This window comes from Equus przewalskii, chromosome 1, assembly GCF_037783145.1.
Source record: "Equus przewalskii isolate Varuska chromosome 1, EquPr2, whole genome shotgun sequence".
NCBI lineage: Eukaryota > Metazoa > Chordata > Mammalia > Perissodactyla > Equidae > Equus > Equus przewalskii.
This window is the reverse complement of record NC_091831.1, coordinates 92320380-92347688: the sequence shown is the minus strand read 5'-3', so window position 1 is coordinate 92347688 and position 27309 is coordinate 92320380. Positions and strand designations below refer to the sequence as shown.

Genomic DNA, 27309 nt, shown 5'->3' with positions numbered 1-27309 from the left:
AAATAAATTCTAAAAAACCATGATCCAAATATATGCTGTATAGAAGAGATGTACTTCAGATTCAAAGACACAAACAGGCTGCAAGTAAAGGGATGGAAAAAGATATACCCTGCAAACAGTAACCAAGAAAGCTGGTGTGGTTATACTAATACCAGACAAAATAAACCTTAAGATAAAAATTGTTACTAGAGACAGAGGAGGACATTTTATAATGATAACAGGATCAATTCATCAAGAAAATACAACAATTATAAATGTAGGTGAACCCAAGAACAGAGCACCAAAATACATAATGTAAAAACTGACAGTTGATAGGCTATTAGATAATTCAACAGTAATAGTTGGAAACAACAATACCACACTTTCAATAATGGATAGAACAGGAAGACAGGAGATCAGCAAGGAAACAGAAGACTTGAACATTAATATCAACTAGAACGAACAGACATCTACAGAAGACTCTGCCCAATCATAGCAGAATACACGTTCTTAAGAGCATATTAAATATTCTCTAAAACAGACCACATGTAATGTCAGAAAAGAAATCTCAATAAACTTGAAAGGACTGAAATCAAAGTATGTTCTCTGACCACAACAGAATTAGAAATCAACAACAAAGGGAAGACTGGAAAATCTACAAATTCACCAACAGATTAAACAAGAAATCATGAGGGAATTAGAAAATACTTTAAGATGAATGAAAATACAACATACTAAAATTTATGGCATACAGAGAAGGCAGTACTTGGAAGGAAAGCTATAGCTGTAAATGCCCATATTAAAAAAGAAAATCTCATCAATCTAACATCCTAGCTTAAGGCACTAGAAAAAACAGCAATAAACAAAACAAAAACAAAAAGCAAGCAGAAGGAAGAAGAAAAACTAAAGCAGAAAGAAATGAAATAAAGACTAGAAAAATGACAGAGAAAAAGTAACAAAACAAGAAGTTGGTTCTTTGAAAACATCTGCAAAATTGACAAATCTTGAGCTAGACTGACCATAAAAAAAAGATCAAAGATTCAAATTACTAAAATCAGAAACGAAAGTGGAGATGTTACCACCAACCTCACAGAAATAAAAAGGATTAAAATGGAATACTATGAACAACCGCATTGCAGTAAATTAGATAACTTAAATAAAATGGATAAATTTCTACAAAGACATAAACTACCAAGACTGATGCAAGTAAAAACAGACACTCTGAATAGACCTATGAGGAGCAAAGAGTCTAAAGCAGTAATCAAAAACTTCCCACAAAGAAAGTACACGACCATATGGCTTCAGTGGTGAATTCTACCAAAGGCTTAAAAAGAAATTATACCAATTCTTCATAAAATCTTCCCAAAAATGGAATAGAGACTACTTTACAACTCAGTCATGCAACCAGTATTGCCCTGATACTAAAAGCAAAGACATCACGAGAAAATCATAACTTATATCCTTTATGAAGACAAACACAAAAATCCTCAAAAAACACTAGCAAACCAAATGCAGAGGCATATAAAAAGGATTACACACCATGACCAAATAAAATCCTTCCCAAGAATGCAAGGCTAGTTCAACATATGAAAATCAGTGAAATACATCATATTAACAGAATAAAGGACAAAAATTACATGATCATCTCCATAGACACATTAAAAGGTAAGACAAAATCAAACACCCTATCATGATTTAAAAAAATTCAATAAACAAGGAATAGAAGGAAACATCCTCAACCGGATAAAGGGCTGCTAAAAAAACCCTACATCTGACATCACACTTAATGGTCAAACTCTGAAAGCTTTCTTCCTAAGACAGGAACAAGACAAGAATGTCTTGCTTTTATTCAAAACTGTAGGGGCCAGCCCCGTGGCTGAGTGGTTAAGTTTGCACACTCTGCTTCGGCAGCCCAGGGTTTCTCCAGTTTGAATCCTGGGCATGGACAATGGCACCACTCATCAGGCCATGCCGAGGCGGCATCCCACATGCCACAACTAGAAGGACCCACCACTAAAAAACACACAACTATGTACCGGGGGGCTTGGGGAGAAAAAGGAAAAAAAATAATAATAATAAAAAATACTGTATCAAAGGTTCCAGCCACAGCAAATAGGCAGGAAAAATAAATAAGGGACATCTATATTGCAAAGAAAAAACTAAAACTTAATTCACAGAAACCAGGATCTGGGATAGAAAAGCTCCTGAGGAATCTAAAAAAAAATAATTAGAGCTAATAAATGAGTTGAACAAAGTGGCAGGGTATAGGATCAATATTTAAAAATCAATTATATTTCTATAAACTAGCAACAAATAATCTGAAAATGGAATTTTAAAAATTTCATTTACAACAGCGTCAAAAAGAATAAACACACAAATACAGTGCAAGACTTGTACGCTGAAAACTACAAAACGTTGAAAGAAATGAAATAAATTGAAAGACACTCCATGTTCATGGACTGAAAGACTTAATATTGTTAAGATGGCAACAGCCTCCAAATTGATCTATAGATTCAAAGGTCCAACTGCCTTTTTTTGGGCAGAAACTGACGAACTGATCTTAAAATTCATATGGAATTGCAAGTGACCACGAATTCCCCCAAAACAGTCTCAGTTGGAAGACATGCACTTCCTGATTTCAAAACTGATGAAGCTATCGTAATCAAGACTGTGTGGTAGTGGCTTAAGGACAGACGCGGATCAATGGAATACAAGTGAAGTTCAGAAATAAATCCTTACATTTACAGTCAACTGATTTTCCACAAGAATGCCAGAACCATGCAATGAGGAAAGAATCTTCTTTTCAACAGACACTTCTTGGACAACTGAGCATCCAAATGCAAAGAATGAAGCTGCACCCCTACCTCACACCACATACAAAAATTAACTTAATGTGGATCACAGAGCTAATGTAATATAGCTAAAACTAGAAAACTTTAGGGAAAAAAGGATAAATCTTAGCGATATTGAATCAAGTTTCTTAGATATGATACCAAAAGCCTTAGCAACCCAAAGGAAAAAAAAAAAAAAGACTTCACCAAAATTTAAAACTTTTGTGCTACAAAAAAGGACACCATCAAGAAAGTGAAGAGACAACCCACAGGATGGAGAAAATATTTGCAAATCATATATCTGATAAGGGTCTTACATCTAGAATATATAAAGAACTCTTATAGCTCTACAGTTAAAAAAAAAAAAAAAAAAAAAAACCCTGGGGCTGGCCCCGTGGCCGAGTGGTTAAGTTCGTGCGCTCCGCTGCAGGCGGCCCAGTGTTTCGTTGGTTTGAATCCTGGTCAGAGACAAGGCACTGCTCATCAAACCATGCTGAGGCGGCATCCCACATGCCAAACTAGAAGGACCCACAACAAAGAATATACAACTATGTACTGGGGGGCTTTGGGGAGAAAAAGGAAAAAATTAAAATCTTTAAAAAAGAAAAACAAACCGAAACCCAGTTTTAAAATGAGCAAAGGATGGGGCTGGCCCGGTGGTGCAGTGGTTAAGTTTGCACATTCCGCTTTGGCGGCCTGGGGTTTGCCAGTTCGGATCCTGGGTGCAGACATGGCACCGCTTGACAAGCCATGCTGTGGTAGGCATCCCATATATAAAGTAGAGGAAGATGGGCACGGATGTTAGCTCAGGGCCAGTCTTCCTCAGCAAAAAGAGGAGGATTGGTGGCAGACGTTAGCTCAGGGCTAATCTTCATCAAAAAAAAAAGAGCAAAATATTTAAAGAGACATTTGTCCACAGAAAATATAAAATGGTCAATAAGCTCAACATCACTGGAGAAATCAAACATAGAACGAGATGCTTCACATCCACTACAATGGCTACAATCAAAAAGATAATAAAAAGTACTAATGAGGTATGGAAAAACTCAACCCCTCATACACTGCTGCTGGGAACATAAAACGGTACAGCTGCTTTGGAAAACAGTTTGGCAGTCTCTCAGAAAGTTAAACACCCAGATACCACACGATCTACAAATTCACTTCTAGGTATATGCCTAAGAAAACTGAAAACATTTCCATACAAAAACTTCTAGATAAGTGCTCTTAAGAGTATTATTCAGAATAGCCCCAAAGTGGAGACAACCCAAATGTCCATCAATTGATGAATGGATAAAGAAAATGTGACATATCCATATAAGGGAAGATTATTCAGCCAGCAAAAGGAATGATGTACTGATTCATGGTACAACACGGATGAATGTTGAGAATACTACACTAAGTCAAAGAAGCTGAATATAAAAGGCCATGTATCCCATCATTCCACTTACATGAAATATTCAGGGGAGGGAAATCCAGACACCAGAAGCAGATTAGCTGCTCCCAGGGAATGGGAAAAGGGTGGAGGGGAGTGGTGGCTAATGGGTACAAGTTTTCTTTTGGGGGTGATGAAAACGTTCTGGAATTAGATAGTGGTGATGGTTTCACAATTTTGTGAATACACTAACATCACTAAATTGTACATTTTTAAATGATGGATATTTGTCTATAAATTTTACCTAAAAAAATGATCTAAGCACCTCCATTTCAAAAAGTTAGGAAAAGAACAGTCAATTAAAACCAAAAGAAGGAACAGAAGAAAAGAAAAAAAATCAATGACAAAAAAGCAAAGTATAACAGAGTGGGAGGAAAAAACTCAAAGCCAAAAATTTATCTGTAAAAAAATTAATAAATCTGACAAAGGAAAAAAGCACAAATTACCAGTGTCAAGAATGTCAGTAATTCTACCATCAACAAAATGAAAAGGCAACCTACTAAATGGGAAAAAATATTGGCAAATATCTGATAAGGAATTTAAATATATATAACCAAAAATATATAAAGAACTCATACAACTCAATAGCAAAAAAACCAAACAACCTGATCAAAAAATGGGCAGAAAATCTGAATAGACATTTTTCCAAAGATGATGTACAGATGGCCAACAGGTACATGAAAAGGTGCCCGACATCACTAATCATCAGGGAAATGCAAATCAAAACCACAAGGAGATATCACCTCACACCTCTTAGAACAGCTATTATCAAAAAGACAAGAAATAACAAGTGTTGGTGAGGATGTGGGGAAAAGGGAACCCTTGTGTACTGTTAGCGTGAATGTAAATGGTGCATCCACTATGGAAAATAGTATGAAGGTTCCTCAAAAAATTAAAAATAGAACTATCATATGACCCAGCAATTTGACTTTTGGGCATTTATCTGAAGAAAATGAAAACACTGACTCAAAAAAAAACCTCTGCACCCCCATATTCACTGCAGCATTATTTACAACAGCCAAGACATGGGAGCAACCTGAGCGCTGATGGGTGGATGAATGGATACAGAAAACAGTGTGTACATATGTACAATGGAATGTCACTCAGCCATAAAAACAAATGAAATTTTGCCATTTGTGACAACCTGGATGGATCCAGAGGGCATTATGCTAAGTGAAATAAGTCAGACAAGAAAAACAAGAAATAAATCATCTCACAATATATGCAAATACCATTATGTTGTATGCTTGAAGCTGACATAATGTATGTCAATTACACCTCAATAAAGAAAAAAATGAAAAAATAATATAAGTAATTCTAAAACATTAAGAGGCTATTATATATAGATTTATGCCAATGAATTCTTAAAAGAAAGTACGAATAATTTTCTATTAAAGAAACTGAATCCATAATTTAAAACTGTCTCTCAAAACACAAAACAGACGGCCCCGTGGCCGAGTGGTTAAGTTCGCATGCTCTGCTTCGGCGGCCCGAGGTTTCTCTGGTTTGGATCCTGGGCGCGGCGGACAGCGCATTGCTCGTCAGGCCATGCTGAGGCGGCATCTCACACAGCTCAACCAGAGAGACCTACAAGTAGAATATACAACTATGCACTGGGGGTCTTTGGGGAGAAGAAGAAGGGAAAAAAAAAAAAGATTGGCACCTGAGCTAACATCTGTTGCCAATCTTAAAAAACAAACAGAAAATACTTCAGGCCCAGGAGGCTTCACCAGTAAATTAGACCAAAATTCAAGGAAGAACACTATAAATTTTATACAAACTCTTCTAAAGAACAGGAAAAAAGGAACTCCCCACTTTGTTTCGAGAGGCTAGCACAACTTTGATACGAAGGATAGTTTCAGGAAGGAAAATTACAAGCTAATCTCTTATGCGCGTGGATACAAAAATCCTAAAGACAACATTTGCCAACCAAATCCAGCAATATACTAAACAAAATATACTACGACCAAGTTGGTTTTACTTTGGTATTCTTTTCTGAGTGTTACCCCCACATTTATAGAACAAATGAGAAAAGTCAAATCAAGAGATGCAGAAAAAATTCAAATAATTTAACGTCCATCATGATCTAAAAAAGAAAAAAAAACACTTTCTCAGCAAATTCTAAAAAGAAATGAATTTCCTTAATCAGATAAAGAATATTTCAGAAACTTCAGTTGACACTTAATGGTGAAATGCTGAACACTTCCATTCCTATAATCCCTTCCCACAAGCCTGGAAACAAGACACAGATGCTTGTTATTATCACTTCTATTCAACACTCTACTGTGTAATCTAAGCTAGTGAAATAAATCACAGTGAAAAAAATGTAGAAGGATTGGAAATGAAGAACAAAACATTCATAATTTGCAGACATGTTTGTGTACATAAAAAATCCATAAGAATCTATAAGTAAACTATTAGTATTTATAAGTAAATCCAGCAAAGTCACTGAATACAATACCAATATACAAAAAGCTTTTCTTTCTACTAGCAAACAACTAGGAAATAAAAAATTTTAAATAATTCCATTTACAATATTACCCAAAAATCAACCGAGACACAGCTTCTTAAAGGCAACACAAGAAATATCTTCATTTCCTCAAAAAAGACAAAGATTTCTCAAGTTTGGCATGAAAATACTAACTGTAAAGAAAAAGATCAGGGCTGGCCCTGAGTGGTTAAGTTCCCGTGCTCTGCTTCAACAGCCCAGGGTTTCACCGGTTCAGATCCTGGGCACAGACCTGGCACCGTTCGTCAGGCCATGCTGAGGTGGTGTCCCACATGCCACAACTAGAAGGACCCACAACTAAAATATACAACTATGTACTGGGGGGATTTGGGGAGAAAAAGCAATTAAAAAAAAAGAGAGATTGTCAACAGTTGTTAGCTCAGGTGCCAATCTTTAAAAAAAAAACTCGAAAAGAAAAAGATTAATAAATTGGAACTTCCTTTAAAATTAAGAACTTATGTTCGTCAAGACAACATTAGAAGACTAAAACAGGAGCTCGCCCAGTTGCTCTTCTTTCAACTTTTCAACGAAAGGAGGAATCACAATTGTCTTTAAGGTAGATTCTTCCAAGTGCCTGGAGGAGTTTCCATCTCAACAGACAAAAAGATCTGCAGTTTTCAACAAGGGAAAAGGTAAAAGACTAACAGTGTAAAAAAACAAAAAACCCCAAGTTGTTCCACTTTAAAAAGAAATGGGGGAGAGGGAGCAGGGCGGGTGGGGGCGGGAGGCGGTGACGCAGGCCCGTGCCATAGTGGCATAGTTTGTGCACTCTGCTTCAGTGCCCCTTGGTTCACGGGTTTGGATCTACACACCACTCATAAAGCCATGCAGTGGCAGGCGTTCCCCATATAAACTAGAGGAAGATGGGCATGGATGTTAGCTCAGGGCCAGTCTTCCTCAGCAAAAAGAGGAGGATTGGCAACAGATGTTAGCTCAGGGCTAAACTTCCTCAAAAAAAAAAAAAAAAAAAAAAAAGACTAAAACAAGCCAGAACGTAGGAGATATTAGCAATGCATATATGCAACAAAGGATTGCTCCAGAATAAATAATGCCTACAAATCTGATTCACCCAACTGAAAAAAGCACAAAAGAACTGCATAAGCACACTGCGGAATAATATTCAAAATGGCCAGTAAAGATCTGAAAATCCCGAACCTCAGTAGAAACCAGGAAGATACAAAATTAAAGCCATAATGAGGTATCACTCCACTCCACAACCACAGCTACATGAAGAAGAGCGGCAGTATCAACAGCTGGTCAGGATGTGAAGAAGCTGGCACTGACATATCCTGCTGATGGGAAAGCAAACTCGTACAACCTCCTAGGGAAAACTTTGGCATTATCTACTAATCTTGAAGATATTTACACCTAGGTATTGGAAAATTTGTGTACCAGGATTCCAAAAATGTTTACAGCACCATTGTTTAAGAGCCAAAAACCAGAAACAACCCAAATGTTGAACATCAGAATCAATAAACTGAGATACTTCATGACACTGTATACAGCCATCAATTTTAATAAACTACAATTTGTATACAACATGGATGAATTTCATGAGCAAGCCCACCATAAAAGAACACAGTATGGGATAAAGTTAAAATTTTAAATATTTTTTAGGCATATATGCATGAGGGTGAAATATACAGAGAAAAGCATAGAAAGATAACAGCTATATCTGGAGAAAGGTAGATGTGATCATTACAGAAAATACCAGGAACTTTTGGGATGCTGGTAATGTTCTGTTTCTTGACCTAGGTAGTGGTTATGTGGGTGTTTACCGTATAATCTTAGAGTTTACAACAGTTTTAACAATTTCCTGTGTATACATGTTACACTTAATTTACAAGGGTCAAGCAAATGAGTCCAAAAATGTAACAAAAAAAAAATGGTAATCTAAGAAACCAGTAAAAATTACTAAAGTCTAAGTAAGAGATGGTTGTGTACACATAAATACAAAACTACAACTAAAATCCTAGATGTTAGGAGGATTCTGGGAAGATGGAGCAGTAGTAAGCACTAGGAATGTCTCCCTCCATCCAGACAACAACCGTACTAGCAGAATCTGTCTGACATAATTATTTCAGAACTCTGGGGTCTAGGGAGACCTGTGACTCCAGGGAAAGGCTTGGAAGGTAAACTGTTAATTTCAGTCAATTCCAGCTCTCAGCACAGTGGCAGCTACCCATGCCTCACCCTCAGCCACCAGCTGTGCACATCTCTGGAGAAGCTTGCATATAGTTTGTGAGTCAGAGTGGGAACAAGGATCCAAATATGCGCTCTGATCACCAACTGCTGCTTGTGATCGTAGAGGTGCAGACAAAGAGGCAGGCAGCCATTGGTGGACACCCCCCCCATCCTTGCAAGTCCTAGCCCCTCCCCCTCCAGCTGAGTAGCTTCCAAAGGATTTCAAGGGCTGGTGTCATTTCTCCCACCCTCCATTTTTTTTTTCCCCTTACAGGAGCCAGGCATTAAACACTAGGACATTCTAAAACAACTGCATATACAGGAAAAATTAGAAAGTGACTGCACATGCCCAGCGAAATGCTCAGAAAAGTCCTGAGAAGACACCTAAGTGTACCCCTCAGGCTGAGACAGCCTACAACCACCAAAAAACACAAAAAGCAAAAACAATAACAAAAACAGCAAAGCGTGGGAAGGAGGAGAATCTGTTTTCCAGAGACACTACATCATAAATATCCAGTGTTTGACCAAAAAAAAAAAAATCACAATACAAAGAAACATAGAAGTATGGCCCATTCAAAGGAAAAAAAAAAACAAAACAGAAACTTTCCCTCAAAAAGACCCAATGGGAGATATGCTACACAAAGACCTTAAAACAATGGTCTTAAAGATGCTCAAAGAACCAAAGAAAGATGTGGAGTAAGTCAAGAAAACAAAGTGAATAAAATGGAAATGTCAATAAAGAGATAAAACGTCTAAAAAGAAACCAAAAAAATTCTGGAGCAGAAAAGTGCAATAACTGAAATGAAAATTTCACTAGAGGGATTCAAAGGAAGAATCAGTGAACTGGAAGATAGGACAATGGAAATTATTGAGGCCAAAGAACAGAAAGAAAAAAAGATTTAAGAAAAGCCAACTGGTTCTCAGGGATTTGTGGGGCACCATAAAGTAGACTAACATATGCATCACGGGAGTCCCAGGAGAAGAGAGAAAGAGGCAGACAGAATATTCAAAGAAGCAATGGCTGAAAACCTCTGAAATTTGATGAAAATGAATATAAACATCAAAGAAGCTCAAAAAACTCCAAGAAAGATGAACTTAAAGAGATCCACACCAAAACACATTATAATCAAAATTTCAAAAGAGAGAGAATCTTGAAAGCAACAGAGAGAGGTAAATCATCACATACAAGGGATCTTCAATAATATGATTGGCAGAAACTTTTGAGACCAGAAAAGTGTGGGCCAATATGTTCTAAGTGCTAAGAGGAAAAAAAAAGTCAACAAAGAATCGCATATGCTGTAAAACTTCAAAAGTTAGGGATAAATTAAGAAATTTCCAGATAAACAAAGGCTAAAGAAGTTTGTGACCATCAGACATGACCTGGAAAAAATGTTCAAGGGAATCATGCAGAGCAAAATGAAAGGACACCAGACAATACCCCAAAGCTGTAAGGAGAAATAAAGGTCTCAAAAAGGTAAATACATGAGCAATTATAAGAGCCAGTATTGTAACAATGGTAACTGTACTTTGTTTTCTACATGATTTAATGGAAAAAAAAAATCAGTGTAAAAAGTAGTATTGCTGTAACTTTCATCTGTAACTCCAAATCTGGTTTTCTACGTAATTTAGGAGGCCAATGCATTTAAAAGAATTATTAGTTTATGTTTGGGGGCACACAACGTATAATGATAGAATTTTGTGACAACATCTGAAAGGAGTGGGAGAGATCTGTAAAGGAGCAGAGTTTTTGTATGTTACTGAAGGTAAGCTGGTATAAATTCAAGTTAGAATGTTATAACTTTAAGATGTCAAATGTAATCATCATGGTAACCATAAGAAAATAGCTATAGAACACACACAAAACAGAGTTGAGAGAGGAATTTAAATATTTCACTACAAAAAAAAAATCTACTGAACACAAAAGACGACAAAGTAGAAAATGAGAGACAAAAAGCTACAGAGTACATAGAAAACAAATAGCACAATGACAGAAGTAAGTCCCTCCTTATCAGTAATTACATTAAATTTAAATGGATTAAACTCTCCCAATCTCTGTCTTTTGACTGGAGAACAGATAGAAACATATGACCTCATCTTTATGCCATCTATGAGAGACTCACTTGAGATTCAAAGACATAAACAGGTTGAAAGCGCAAGGACAGAAAAAGATATTCCATGCAAAGAATAACCAAAAAGAGAGCAGGGGTGGCTCTAACAACATCAGACAAAATAGATTTTAAGCCAAAGGAGGTTACAAGAGAGGACATTATATATTAATAAAAGGTTCAATATAGCAAGAAGATATAAAAATTAGAACATTTACATACCCAACGACAGATCATCAAAATATGTCAAGCAAAAACTGACAGAATTGAGGAGAGAAACAGACAGATCTCCAAGAATAAGTGGAGACTTGAGTACCCCACTCACAATAACAGAACCACCAGACAGAAGATATTTAAATAAGGAAATACAGGGCTTAAGGCAATAAACCAGCGAGATCTAACCGTCATATACAGAATGTTCTATCCAAGAAGGAATACACATTTTCCGCCAGTGCACATGGGACATTTTCTAGGACAGACCATATTTTAGGCCACAAATTAAGTCTCAATAGATATAAAAATATCACACAAAATATTTTCTCTGACCACAACAGGATGGAGTTTAACAAAAGTAAAACTGGAACATTCACAAAACTGTGGAAGTTCCAACCAACCAATGGATCAAAGAAGAGATCACAAGGGAGATTAGAAAATACTTAGAGACAAATGAAAATGAAAACACAACATACCAAAACTTATAGGACACAGTGAAAGTGGTGCTAAGAGGGAAATTTATAGCTACAAATGCTCACATTAAAAAACAACAAAGATCTCAAATCAACAATCTAACTTTACAACTCAAGGAACCAGAAAAAAGAACAAACTAAACTCAAAGCTAGCAGAAGCAAGGAAATAATCCAGATTAGAGATAAAACAGAATAGAAAAACAATACAGAAAAATCAATGAAACCAAAATTGTTTCTTTGAAAAGGTCAACAAAATTGACAAATCTTCAGCTAGATGGTCTGAGAGAAAAAGAAGACAATTTACTAAAATCAATAATGAAGGTGGGAACACTACTACTTATTCTACAGAAATAAAAAGGATTTTTAAGAGTATTATGAACAACTGTGCACCAAAAAATTGGATAATCTAGATGAAATGGATAAATTCCTAGAAACACAAACACTACCAAAACTAAATCACAAAGGAACAGACCTATAACTAGTAAGGAGCTTGCATCAGTAATCAAAAATCTCCCAACAAACAAGAGACCTAGAACCGAGGGCTTCACTGGTGAATTCTACCAAACATTTAAAGAAGAACTAACACCAGCCCTTCTCAAACTCTTCCAAAAACTGAAGAGGAGAGAACACTTCCCAACTCATTCTATAAAACCAGCATAATCCTGATACCAGACAATGACACTACAAGAAAAAGAAACCCAGAGACCAATATCCTTTATGTACATTGATGAAAAAAAAATGCTCAAAAAATACCAAACAGAATTCAGCAGCACATTAAAAGGATTATACACCATGACAAGTTGCATTTATTCCTGGAATGCAAAGATGATTTAACATACAAAAACATCAACGTAAGATAGCACATCAAAATAATAAAGGAAAAAACCCCATGATCATCTCAACAGATGGAGAAAAAGCACTTGATAAAATTCAATACCCTTTCATGATAAAATTACTCAAAATAGGAATAGAAGGAAACTACCTCCACATAAAAGCTATACAGGAAAAACCCACAGCAAACCTTACAGTCAATGGTGAAAGACTGAAAGCTTTTCTTCTAAGATCAGGAACAAGGCAAAGAAATTCCTGCTTTCACCACTTCTATTCAACAGTATTGGAAGTTCCAGCCAGATCAGTTAGGCAAAAAAAGGGAGAAAAGGCATCCAAGTTGGAAAGGAGGAAATAAAATTATCTGTTCATGAAGGATATGATCTTATATGTAGAAAAATCTAAAGACTCCACAAAACAACGCTGTTAGCATAAATGAATTCAGCAAAGTAGCAGATATAAAGTCAATACACAAAGATCAATGGCATTTATATACAATGCAATAAATCTGTTCAAACAATGAACAATCTGAAAAGAAAATTATAAAAACAATTCCATTTACAATACCATCAAAAAGAATAAAATACTTAGGAATTAACCACAGAGATGACAGACTTGTACAATGAAAACTAGAGAACACTGCTGAAAGAAATTAAAGATGACATAAATAAATGGAAACACATTCCATGTTCATGGACTGGCAGACTTAATATTGTTAAAATGTCAATACTACCCAAAGCTATCTACAGATTCAATTCAACCTCTTTCAAAATCCCAATGACATTTCTTGCAGAAATAGAAAAACCCATTCTAAAATTCATATGGAATCTCAAGCAACTCCAAAAGCCAAAACAATCTTGAAAAAGAAGAACGAAATGGAAAGACTCACATTTCCGGATTTTAAAACTTACTACAAGCCTACAGTAATCAAAACAGTGTGGTACTGGAATAAAGACAGACATACAGACCAGTGGAATAGAACAGAGAGCCCAAAAATAAACCCTGACATACATGGTCAAATGATTTTTTATAAGGGTGCCAAGACCATTCAATGTGGAAAGAACATCTTTTCAACAAATAGTGCTTGGAAAACTGGATATTCACATGCAAAAGAATTAAGTTAGACCCTTACCCAACACCATATACAAAAATTAACTCAAAATGAATCAAGGACCTAAATCTAAGACATAAAACTCTTAGAAGAAAATATAGGACAAAAGCTTTACAACATTGGATTTGGCAATGATTTCCTGGATATGACACCAAAGGCACAAGTATCAAAAGAAAAATATCAAATTGGACTTCATGAAAATTTCTGAATTTTGTACATCAAAAGCCACAATCCACAGAGTAAAAAGGCAAGCCACAGAATGGGAGAAAATACTTGCAAATAATACATCTGATAAGGGCTTAATATCCAGAATATCCAGGGAACTTCTAAAACTCCACAACAACAAAAAAACAAACCACCCAATTCAAAAATGGGCAAAGGACTTGAATAGACATTTCTCCAAAGAAGATGTACAAATGGCCCATAAGCACGTGGGAAGATGCTTAACATCACTAATCATTAGGGAAATGGAAATCAAAATTATGAGATACCACCTCACACCCATTATAACGGCTACTATCAAAAAACCCAGAAAACAAGTGTGGGGTGCAGGTGTGGAGAACCCTTGTGCACTGCTGGTGGGAATGTAAAGTGGTATGGCCGCTGTGAAAACAGAATGGTGGTTCCTCAAGAAATTGAAAATAGAATTACCATGTGATTCAGCAATTCCACCTCTGGATATAGACCCAAAAGAATGAAAGCAGGGTCTTGCAGAAGTATTTGCACACCCGTATTCATAGCAGCGTTATTCACAATAGCTAAAATGTGGAAGCAACTCAAGTTTCCACCGATGGACGAATGGATGAGCAAACTGTGGTATATACTATATACACACAACAGATTATTATTCAGCCTCAAAAAGGAAGGGAACTCTGCAATATGCTACAACATGGATAAACCTTGAGGACATTATGCTAACTGAAAGAAGCCAGTCACAAAAAGACAAATACTCTAGGATTCCACTTAGGTGAGGTACTTATAGTAGTCAAAATCATAAAGACAAAGTATAATGTGACTGCCAAGGCTGCAGGGAGAGGAGAATGGGGAGTTATTGCTTAATAGGTGTAGAGTTTCAGTTTTACAAGATGAGAAGAGTGAGGGGGATGCAAGATGGTGACGGCTGCACAACAACGTGAATGTATTTAATACCATGAACTGAACACTTAGAAACGTTTAAGATGGTAAATTTTATTTTACCACAATAAAAAAAGAAAAACTCCTAGATGTTACCAACATTGAACGTGAGGGCAGCAGAACTTACCTGAACATGAAATTAGGGCCTTTTTCAGCTCAGGCACCCAGTTTGTGAGGACGGATTCACTAAGCAGTTGTGTAATGATACCGCCATGTGCCAGACCAGTACTGAGGATCAGGAACCCAGGCCTATTTAAGACCTAGTCCTTGACTCAAGAGACTCTCAGTCTAAACCAGAAACCAGTAGTTCAACTTTTAAAAATACCTGACTCCAGCAATGCTCCCACAACTGCATTCTTCAGGTACCCATACCATCACTATCACTACCACCATTCACTGAGTAACTGCAGTTATGGGAATTATTCTCGGCATGCAACACACACATCATATTCAACTTCACGAAATTCTATAAATGGGTACTATTAGTACTCGCGTGTTACAGTTCAGGAAACTTTATCTGAGAGACTTGGCCACGGTGGAGCAAGTAAGCAGCACAGCCAGGATTCACTCTCCAGCGATCTGCATCCGGAGCCCACATTTTACTTTGCGTAGGTTTATGGGCAAACTGAATATGATTTTTCAAAACTATACCTTATCCTCTCCATCTTAAAAATACAGTAGTCCCCGCTTATCCGCGGTTTCACTTTTTGCAGTTCCAGTTACCTGTGGCAACCACAGTTCAAAACAATTAAGCGCAAAATTCCAGAAAGAAACAACTTGTAAGTTTTAAATTGAATGCCATTCTGAGTAGCATGATGAAATCTCAGGCCCTCCTGCTCCATCCCATCTGGGATGTGAATCACCCCTTTGGTCCAGGGTATCCACACTATATATGTTACCCTCTCGCTAGTCACTTAGCAGCTGTCTCGGTTATCAGATTGACTGTCATGGTATCACAGTGCTTGTGTTCAAGTAACCCTTATTTTACTGAATAATTGCCCAAAAGTGCAAGAGTATTAATGCTGGCAATCCAGATATGACAAAGAGAAGCCACAGAGTGATTCCTTTAAGTGAAAAGGTGAAAGTTCTCAATAAGGAAGAAAAAGAACTGCATGCTAAGGCTGCTAAGATCTACAGTAAGAACGAATCTTTTATCCATGAAATTGTAAGAAGGAAAAAGAAACCAGTGCTGGTTTTGCTGCCAGACCTCAAACTGCACAAGTTATGGCCACAGTGCATGATACGTGCTTAGTTAAGATGGAAAAGGCATTAAAATCGTGGGATGAAGACAAATAGAAGTGTTCCGACTGACAGCAACGTGTTGCATCAGAAAGCACTGAGTCTGCACAAAGACTTCAGCAAGGGACCCCATGGAACGAGCGACACCACACCATTTACTGCAAGTGAGGGACGGGTACACAGATTTAAGAATAGGTTTGCACTCACGTAACTTTTATTACAATATACTGTTATAATTATCCTATTTTATTACTGTTAATTTCTTACTGTGCCAAATTTATTAAACTTTATCACAGGTCTGTATGTATAGGGAAAAAACACAGTACATATCATAATAGGGTTCATTCAGTACTAGTCGCAGTTTCAGGCATGCACTGGTGGTCTTAGAACATATCTCCTGTGGATGAGGGAACTACTGCATATATGTTTACATTTATACCACCACAAAGGGGGTCAATGGAAAATCTGGAAGAGCCAAGAATGATCTTGCTTCATCTAATAAACCCAGACAGACTATAGAACATGTTAGGAAAATGTGAAAAAAAAGTTTTCAGAAGTGATAACCAAACCAATCTCGAAGAAGAGTAGGGTTTTTCTAGGCAGAGAATACTCAATTTAGTATCCTGCTTAACAATTCTGCTATGTAGCAGAACCACATTCCCTGAATGATTTCATCTGAATGATTTTAATTATATAATGGAATCTCAAGAAACACACCAGACAGAACAGCGTAAAGGAAAAGAACCCTGGGGCACAATTCTAGAGACCTTTTCTGGGTTGATGCCAAATCATATATGCTACATGCAGAACATATTTTATAATATAAACAAAAACAAACTTTACACCCAGGTTGACTGAAATTTTGAAGTATGACAATACCTAGAATCTACAAAGATGTGGAGAAAGACTCTCATGAAATCCTGGCAAGAGTGTAAATTTACAAATTCACTTTGAAAACAAAGTCAGTAACAAAGTTTAAGACGTATACCCATCACTCTGCACTTCACCTCCAAGTACACATATGCCGAAGAAATTCTTCTTACATGCACACAAGGAGATATAAACAAGGATGTTCACGAAAATACTGTCTATAACAGCAAAAAACTAGAATATACCTCAACATTTACCAGCAGAGGATTAAATACTGTATATATTTATGTAAAATGTTGCTATACAGCAATTAAAATATACTGATTTGACTTAAAAATATCCATATGGACACACTGTAAATATAATGATACATGGGGAAAAAGCAAATATAAGATGATATACGTTCTACTAAATATTGATGTAAAGTTTTAAAATACGACATTTAGGAGGAGCTCTAAGGAAGGGTCTTAGGTGCTGGTAAAATTCTGCTTCCTGATTTGAGCTTTGGTTACGAATGTACTTTGTGATAATTCACCTTGTTGCACACTTAGTTGTGCTCTTTCCTGAATGTATGTTTTATTTACATAAAAAGTTAAAACACAGAACAATATTTACAGACACACATAAAAGTATAAAGGAAATTTACAAACTTTAGAAGAGTTATCTCCAGGAGAGAGAGTAGGGAGAAGAGAATAGACAAAGACAAAATTTTTATTTGATTTTTTATGCTGCCCTTATAAAGGTCTGAATCAAACACGTCAAAATCTTAACATTTGGTAAAGATGGGTAGATACACAGGAATAACTAATTTTCTGCTCTTTCCTCTATTATCAAATATTTAAGAGTAAAAAGATTCTACAAAAGCAAAACAAATTTAAATTCCACCATTCAGAGACAACTGCTATTTTTAAAATGCTGACAGTTCTACTGAAGCTTAACTGACATATAATAAACTTCACATACTTAAAGTGTGAATTTTGGTATGTTTCAACATGTTACATCCACGAAACCATCACCACAATCAGGATAACACATAGATCCACCATTCCCAAAAGTTTCCTCACACCCCTCTGTAATTCCTCCCCTCTACCCCTGTGCCCCTTTCCCTAGAAAACTATGGATTTGCTTTCTGTCACTACAAATTAGTTTGCATTTTCTATAACTCTATGTAAATGGAATTATATAGTATATATTCTTTTTTGTCAGGCTTCTTTCACTGAGTATAATTATCCTGAGACTCATCCATGCTGTAGCATGCATCAATAAATAGCACTCTTTTGTATGGACATACCGTAATTTGTTTATCCATTCACCGTTGATGGACATCTGGGTTGTCTCCAGCTTTTGACTATCACAAACAAAGAGGCTATGAACATTTGTGTACAAGTCTGTGTATGGACATATGTTTTCACTTCTCCTGAGTGTGACTAGTATTCCTCAAAGCTGTCAAGGTCCTCAAAAATGAAGAAAGTCTGAGAAACTGGCACAGTCTAGAAGAGCCTGAAGAGACAGGGTGGCTAAACGTCATATGGTATCGTGAATAAGATCTCAGCACAGAAAAAGGACATTAGGCAAAAACTAAGGAAATCCAAATAAAATATGCACTTAGTATCAAAACTGGTTCATTATTTGTGACAGATTCACCATACTAATGTAAGAGGCTACAATAGGAGAAACTGGGTGTGGAATATACAAGAACTCTCTGTAACTTTTCCATAAATCAAGAACTATTCTAAAACAAAAGTTTATTTAAAAAAATTTCTTAAGATTGGAATTGCTGGCTCATATGGTAAGTAAATGTTTAACCCTTTAAGAATCTACCCAACTGTTTTCCAAATGGCTGTACCATTTTGCATTCCTACTAGCAGTTTATGAAAGTTCCAGATCTTCCACATTCTTGTCAATTATTGGTAAAGTCAGTCACCTTAATTTTAGATATTCTAATAGGTATGTACATTGTCAGTATTTTATAGTAATGCTTTTTTGGGTGTGTATTTTGCCAAGATACGTGTGTGTAACACACGTATTTTTTTCAAACAAGATCAGCAAGATCAGACTTCCTGGTTCCTACAGGAAACTGGCAGCTGCCTAAATCTACATCTCTCCATATACCCTCCAAAAACCACACAGATTAACAAAAGCAAATAAAACCAGTCGCAGCCCAAATATACAGAATATTTAGAAGACAGAATACCATGAACTCAAATTCGCCCATTAAGAGGAACCCAAATGTTTGAAACCAGTATATCCAGCTCTACAGCCCCATCAGAGAAGACTATCAGGCTGCAGCAGGCAAACAGAAAATGACACCAAAAATTTATCATTTACCATAGCATTAGAAACCTATCAAGAATGAGGAATAAACCTAAAAAAGGATATCCAAGATGTCTACAAAACATTGAGAAAAATTAAGACGACCTGATAAACAAAAGGATACAGCAGCTTCATGAATTGGAATATTTGCTGTCAACAAATCAATTCTCCACAGCTCGATTCATAGATTCAATGCAACCCCAAACAAAAATCCCAGCAGAGTTGGCAAGGGGGGGAGAGGATGCTGATAAGCTGAATCTAGGATTTTTATGGAAATGGAAAAATCCAAGAAAAATCAGGAATCATGAAAGACAAAGCTACTGGACTTCACTACCAAATACGACAACGTATTATAAAGGCCTAGTAATTAAGACACTAGGACTAAAAATAGATCAGTGGAAGAAAACAGTTTCCAGAAACAGATATCTATACTGCACACAGACTAAGGATGCCTGATTTATCAGAAAGGTGACACAGCAGTGCAATGAAAAAGGGTTTTTTCCCCCCAAAATGGCACTGGGTCAACTGTCTATCCACATGAAACAAAATGGATCTTGACCTTCTACCTTATACCACATACAAAATTAAATCCAAGATAGGTTGCAAGTTAAGTGTGAAAGGTAAAACAAAGTTTTTTAAATGAAACCTAGAATATCTTCATGACCTTGGAATAGGCAAACATTTCTGAAACAGAACACAAAGCATTAACCTTAATGGAAGTCGATAAACTGGACTTCATTAAAATTTAAATTTTCTGTTATTTAAAAAATACCAATTAAGAGTATAAAGGCAAGCCACAGATTTGGAGAAAATATTTTTATTACCTATATCAGACAAAGAACTCATATGCAGAACATATAAAGACCTGCTACAAGTAAACAGGAAAAAGGCAGGTAACCCTAAAGAAAAATGAATATTAGACTTTAAGAGGCACTTCTGGAAAGAGGATATCCAAAGGTCAATAAGCATACGAAAAGGTACTCAACTTCATTGGTCATAAGGGAAATGAGAATTAAAACCACAATAGAGGGTCAGCCCAATGGTGCAGCGGTTAAGTTCATGCATTCTGCTTCGGTGGCCCAGGATTCACTGGTTCGGATTCTGGGCATGGACCTACGCACTGCTTATCAAGCCATGCTGTGGCAGGCATCCCAGATATAAAGAAGAGGAAGATGGGCACGAATGTTAGCTCAGGGCTAACCTTCCTCAAAAAAACCCAAAAAACAGGGGCTGGCCCCGTGGCCAAGTGGTTAAGTTCGCGCGCTCTGCTGCAGGCGGCCCAGTGTTTCGTTGGTTCGAATCCTGGGCGTGGACATGGCACTGCTCATCAAACCACGCTGAGGCAGCGTCCCACATGCCACAACTAGAAGGACCCACAACGAAGAATATACAACTATGTACTGGGGGGCTTTAGGGAGAAAAAGGAAAAAAATAAAATCTTTAAAAAAAACAAAAAACAAAAAAGACCCACAATAAAGATAGCATTACACAATCACCAAAATGGCCGAAATGAAAAAGACAAAATCAATATGCTGGTGAGGACGTGGAACAACTCAAACCATCCTACACTGCCACAAGTGTAAAGTGGTGAAATTGTTTAGCATCATCTATTAAAGCTTAATACACATGTACCTCTCTCTCCCAGGAGTATGACCAATAGAAATAAGTTCATCAAAAGACACGTTTATGGCAGCACTATTCTTACTGGCCCCAAATGCCTATTAACAGTAGAATGAATAAGTACTGGTATATTCATACAACAGAATACTGTACGGCAATTAGAATGAAAGATCCACCACCACTGGTTGCAATATGGATGAATCTCATAGCTAAAAAGTACATATTTATGACTCTATTTATGCAAGTTCAAAAACAGGCAAAACTAATTTTTACAATTAAAAGTCAGTATGGTGGTTACCCTTCATTACTTAGAGTAGGACTGCAAGGGGGCTTCTGGTGTCCTGCCTCTATATATGGACAGATATACAAGACACGTCAGTATGCGAAAATTTCTTGAATCTGCATGCTCATCATTTGTACACTTTCCTGTATGCATGTCATACTTTAATAAACAGTTAAATTTTTATCATTTAACTGTTAAAGCCATATATTAATCTTCTACAACAATTTATTTTGTGAGAAACAAGACTTCCTGAGAGTAATTTCAACTGCCTCCTGTTAGCTGGGACTGAATGTATTAAACTTTGTTTCAAAACAGCTTTTTGGACAAGTTAGTACACTGTCTATCCATCCAGTAGCTGAGATGTCCCTGAATGATATCTTAACCAATTTTCGCACTTTTACAGACACTCTTAATAAAAACTCAGTTCAGGGGCCGGCCTGGTGGTGCAGCGGTTAAGTTCGCAGGTTCTGCTTCGGGGGCCTGGGGTTCACCAGTTCGGATCCCGGGTGCGGACATGGCACCGCTTGGCAAGCCATGCTGTGGTAGGCGTCCCACGTATAAAGTGGAGGAAGATGGGTACGGATGTTAGCTCACGGCCAGTCTTCCTCAGCAAAAAGAGGAGGATTGACAGCAGTTAGCGCAGAGCTAATCTTCCTCAAAACAAAAGTAAAAAAAATAAAAAAACTCTTAAAACTCAGTTCCTTCATGCTTTAATCACATGTCCATTTATAGCCCATTTCCTCCCTTCCCCACAGAGATCAACAGATTATGGCTTAAGGGACTAGGGAGTGTGGAAAGGGCCCTCTGGGTGGCAGGCATCCCTCTCACGAGGAGTGTGTGCATCCCCATTGCACAGCTGCTTGGGCAGGAGGACCCTGCTGTGGCCTGACCTTCCAGCCTCATCTCAGCTCCTACCAGTCCTCACGCAACAAGGGCCTTCTTGGGATACCAGCCAAAAAGCTCAGGTCTTCTGTAGAGCCCTCCTAAAGCACAGAAGTCACAACTTTCCTGAGTGTCAACTGGCAGGAATTCAGACAGCTCCAGCCGCTCTCCCTCCCTGCCCCATATCCTCTCTCAGTCTCTGTTTCATCTCTACTCAGTCAAGTACAGAGAGTAAGTGTGCTGCCTAACAAGTGACTAAGAATGACTTCTTTCTTGGAAGCACCCTCAATCTATACAAATGCTTCTCTTGGAAAACACTCCCCTTGCTTGGCTGACAGAGGAAGCAGCATCTCACCCTACTGTCCACTGAGAGGGGAGGGAGTCATTTTAAACGCTACCCTTCCCATGTGGTCTTCTCGTACAGACCAGGGCAAGGCTGAGGTAATGTTGCTAGTAGCAGAGACAGCTCTGTGGCCTTTTAAGCCCCCAGGGAGGTATCTGGCCCCAAATGTTGAGGACTCTCATTGCACCACAGGTCACTTTACTCTCAATTTTGGACCCTAATGGCCAATTCCAAACAACAGTGTAAAAAAAAAAAAAAAAAAATCTACTCAACATCCAGTTACATGAAATGGCTTTCTCTTTTTCAAAGTCTATTTCAAATGCTGTTTCATCTAAAGTGTTTCCTAGTTCCCTAACCAATACAATCCCTCCATCCTTGACCATGTCACAGCACTTTTCCAATAATACCTTATCAATTGAGTATGCAGCTCTGTTACCACTCTCTGCACACCCTGCAATGAAATATTTTGTCACAGCTGGCATACAGCCTTGCAAGTGACTTAACCCAAACATCTGTTCTAATGAAAAAATAAATGGTGCATAACTACCGCGAAGTTAGGTACACCCACATGAAACAAGTCGTCTAAAATTAAATGTGATCTATGCAAAATGAAAACAGTAATGTGAAACACTGTGGTAGGAATATACCATTTTTCAAAAAGTTGTTTTTACATTTGTTATAGTAGACTAGTGGGGAAAAGCACACAGAAAAAAATTACCCATAACAGCTTTACTGTTACATTTGTCTATCATTGCAGTCTTTTTCTGAAAATATATACACACACACACACACACTCTTAAGGCCATACTGTTTTGTACTTTGCTTTCTCCTTTCAGATACTTTCTATGTCATTAAGTAGTCTCCTACAAACATCATATTTTGTGACTGCAGAACATTCCACTGTATGGTTACTTAACTTTCTGTTGTTGCCAAATTTTTCCTAGTTACAACCTGTGATAAACAACCTTCCTCTTAAGTTTTTACAATTCTCATTATTTTCTCATGTAACAAAATCACTTTTGACAAGAAGCTACAAATTCAGGTTATTTCTTAAAGATCTTCATGGAAAACACATACATTCCCAAGTTGACTTGCTCATTAACCACAGGCTGGCTTTTCTGCTGGCCTGGTCTATCAGGACTTCCTGCTGGGAAACCTGGTAAAGCGCTCTCTGCTGCAGGCCAGGCAGCCCTGCTTCCCCACTCAAGACCAGGGGCCCACAGCCCCAAGCTGACATCTCAGGCGGGGATGGGGAGAGAGCTGACCATACAGTGGGGGCCAGGTATACGTGAAAGGCACAGAACACCAGCTACCTTGACTAGAACCTTTTCTACAACCCCTTGAGGTCCCTTAAAACTGCAGTACTGCCTCCTCATCTGAGCCCCAAGAGAACCCTGGGAGGCAGGTGGGGCAGGTCCCATTCTGTTCCACAGCTGAGAACACTGTCTACTCTCTCACTGCCCAAGGTCAACCTGAGAACCTAGGTTTCCCTATCTCTTTGAGGTACTCTTCCCACTATAACTCTTGGATGTGTGCCCCGAGAAGTATCTGAAGAGGCCAAGAAGTCTATACCTTGTGGTTTGGCCAGCCACTCACCTGGGCAGGGTGCAATGGCAACACCTTCAGCAGAGCCTGGCATCTCACCAGCAAGGTGACTGGGCTCCCTGGCCAACTGCAAACGTACACCCCTCAAAGCTTCTCTTCTCTCACTAACCATGGGTTCTTTGTCTTAGTTCAACAACCCAGCATTAACTGAAAAATACTTTGCTAAAAACTATAAGAATTTCCAGCATGTCTGAAGCAACCCAGTGAGATTTAAGCCACTGCTGATTGTCACTGTTACTGGAACATAACTCATGAAATTTTCTCAAAGGAGAAAAACAGAACATGTATGTAGAACCAAGCAGATCTTCTGAATTTTCAACTTGGCCTAAGCTGAAGGAGAGTCAGGGTTAGCTCGTGACTTACTACAATTAACAGAAAATATTACATAAATACTTCTTTGGAAGTTAGAGACAAGACCCCCCCGCCCCCCCGCAGTGGCCCTCTCTCCATCATGCCATTCTCTCATTTACCCTCCAGTACAGTTTAATACAAACAAACTGTACAATTACCACAAGTCAGTCCCTTCACAACGAACCTCTCTCTCGAACATCCCGCTATGTTACATTCACATAATCCTTCGGCCTTGCTGGAATTATTTCCAAGGCCAAGTTAAAAAATAAATAAAAGAATTTATCACTAAAAAACAGCTATTACCAGTTCTCGTTCTGAGAATCTCCATTGCTGCCAAATTTTTTCAAGGTTCATTTAAAAAATTAAAAATATGTTCACTTTCTTTTAAAATAACTCAAACAAAAAACATTCCATCAACATTCTTATAACATGTCGCAACTCCCACAAAAGACCATGGAAACACCGTCAAGGACCTCCAAGCCTCCTCGTGAAGTAGCGTCGTCAGGAGATGCCCTCTCCCTCCACTACTGCGTGGAATATCCTAAGTATCAGGAAAATCAAATGTTTGTTGACTTCGCACTCATGTTTAAAAGCAATTAAAATATTCAAGAGCTGCACTGCTCAATACAGTAGCCACTAGTCACATGCGGCTAGTAGGCACTTGAAATGTAGTGAGTTCAAATTGAGTTGTGCTGTACATGTAAAATATACACCAGATTTTGAAGTCTTGGTCCTAACAAAAGCATATCTCATTAATAGTTTTTATACCGATAATATGTTGACACAATATTTCATAAATGCTGGGTTAGAGAAAATAAGTTAATTTCACTTTAACTTTGTTAATGTGGCTACCAGAAAATCTACAATTACATACGCACTCACATTACAATTTTATATCTAAACAATCCTGTCACTTTTTATCTATTCTTTTTACCCAATATTCTTGTGTATCACAAAATAGATTTCCGTATTATAATCAGAGGCAGTCTTCACCCAAAGAGGGCCCCAATCCACAAAGTAAACTACAAAAGGGGCAAGTGTTGCCAGAAATTCAAGGTCATTCTTCACACAGCTTCACAAAGAAGCTGCCTAGAAACAGCTCGGTACACATGCCTGGTGCATCTAAGTTTTCAAATCTAAGTCACCTGGCAAACGATCATGAATTCCTCGATTTATGGGTGTAGTGCAGACTCTACTTAAATCCAGAGAATTATCCAAAATGGCATTTATCCTTCGAAAGATATTGGCATTGCTACATGTGGAGAGCGCAGGTGCCTCCTGGCTGTCCCAGCAGTCTTTCACCCTTCCCGCTTCTTCTTCCTGGACACAGAAAAAAGACATATTTAGGTTTTCTACAACGGCTTTATGATAGAGACGTCATACCCCTTTCTCCCAACCCACCACCATGAGTTAGATAAAGTAACAAGGACTTGGGTTTCTTGTCTATATATCAAAACAGTTAATAAGTGTTTACCATAAGCAAGGTACCCTGAGAGAACTGTAAGAGGGAAAAACACCAAAATATAGGATATTGGCTCAAGAAGCTTCTAATCTAATGGGACACATATAGGAATTAGCATGGCACGGCAGTAGCAGCATGAGCCTTAGAACCAGACATACCTGGTCAAATCTTGGGGTGTTTCTATACAAGAGAATATTATTTGGCAATAAAAAGGAATGAGTACTGATACATGATAAAACATGAATAAACCTCAAAAACATTATGCTAAGTGAAAGAAGCCAGTCATAAGAGAACACATATTATATGAGCCCATTTACACGAAATGTCCAGAACAGGCAAATCCAAAGTAGATTAGCTGCCTTCAACTGCAGAGTGGGGAAGGTGGTTAGGCAGTGGTGGCTAAAGGGTACAAGGTTTCTTTTTGAGATGATGAAAATATTCTAAAATTAGATTATGGTGATGGTTGCAAAACTCAGTAAATACATTAAAAATCATTGAATTGTACATTGAAAGGTGAACTTTATGGTTATGTAAATTATATCTCAATACAGTTGTTTAAAAAAGTTTGGTTCTGGGGCGGGCCCCGTGGCCGAGTGGTTATGTTTGCGCACTCCACTTTGGCGGCCTGGGGTTTCGCTGGTTCGGATCCTGGGCACAGACATGGCACCACTCATCAGGCCACACTGAGGTGGTGTCCCACATGCCACAACTAGAAGGACTCACAACTAAAAAATATACAACTATGTACTGGGGGGATTTGGGGAGAAAAAGAAAAAAAAAGATTGTCAACAGGTGTTAGCTTAGGTGCCAATCTTAAAAAAAAAAAAAGTCTGGTTTTGCCATTTATCGGCAGTTACTTAACCTCTGTGCCCCAGTTTCCCCATTTGTGAAATGGGAAAAGACTATGTACCAATCTTTTGATGAAATACATAGGCACTTAGCATGGTGCCTGGCATATGGCAGCTGCTATTTTTACATCTGAAGATACAACTACAGGAGCTGATAAGGTAAGCATGAAGAGTGGTACAAACACCACCCCAGGGAATTGTTTAAATAAGTCATACAATTCTATGTGGTCATGAAAAGTACATACAACTCATGTGAGACATTACTGAATGAAAAAGCACTCCCCAGAGAAGCAATCATGAACTGAGCTCCACACAAAAGCAACCCTTTGGTGTTCTCCATCTCAGTGAGTACCACCACCATGCACCAGGCGCCCTAGATGGAAATTTAGGTACCATTCTTGGCTCTTCCATTTCCCTCACTCACCACGTCCAACGCCTGACATAGTAAGCAATGAAGTACTGGCTGACAGTCTGAATCTCCTAAGGGGAGTCTGAAATAAGTTCTATCACTCCCAGGTACCTTGGAGAAAATAAACAAGAAACAGACCAAGCAAAGAAACTAGCACCTAAGGTCTTAGAGATGGTCACTTCAAAACAAAACCAAAAGAGCCTGTTGTCACTTTGTTTTACCTGTTAAAATCCAGGTAAGCATGAGAATGACCAGAAGCATTTACAGTTTATAAACTCTGCAGGA

General features: G+C 37.9%; 1 protein-coding gene and 1 long non-coding RNA gene across 27 annotated transcripts in view; one reads left to right on the top strand and one right to left on the bottom strand.

Moving 5' to 3' along the window:
* Nucleotides 1-27309, bottom strand: part of CPEB1 (cytoplasmic polyadenylation element binding protein 1) — a 94339-nt gene that overhangs the window by 50761 nt on the left and 16269 nt on the right. For 22 of the 26 annotated variants that reach the window (XM_070570394.1, XM_070570381.1, XM_070570406.1 and 19 more), the window contains exon 2: nt 25451-25625. The exons of the other annotated variants lie outside the window; for them this stretch is intronic. In XM_070570394.1, coding sequence (XP_070426495.1) covers nt 25451-25625 — 175 coding nt within the window. The remainder of the gene's footprint in view (nt 1-25450; nt 25626-27309) is intronic. 26 annotated transcript variants of the gene reach the window in all.
* LOC139075286 (uncharacterized) overlaps nt 1-27309 on the top strand; it is a 55755-nt gene that overhangs the window by 25111 nt on the left and 3335 nt on the right. The window lies entirely within an intron of this gene.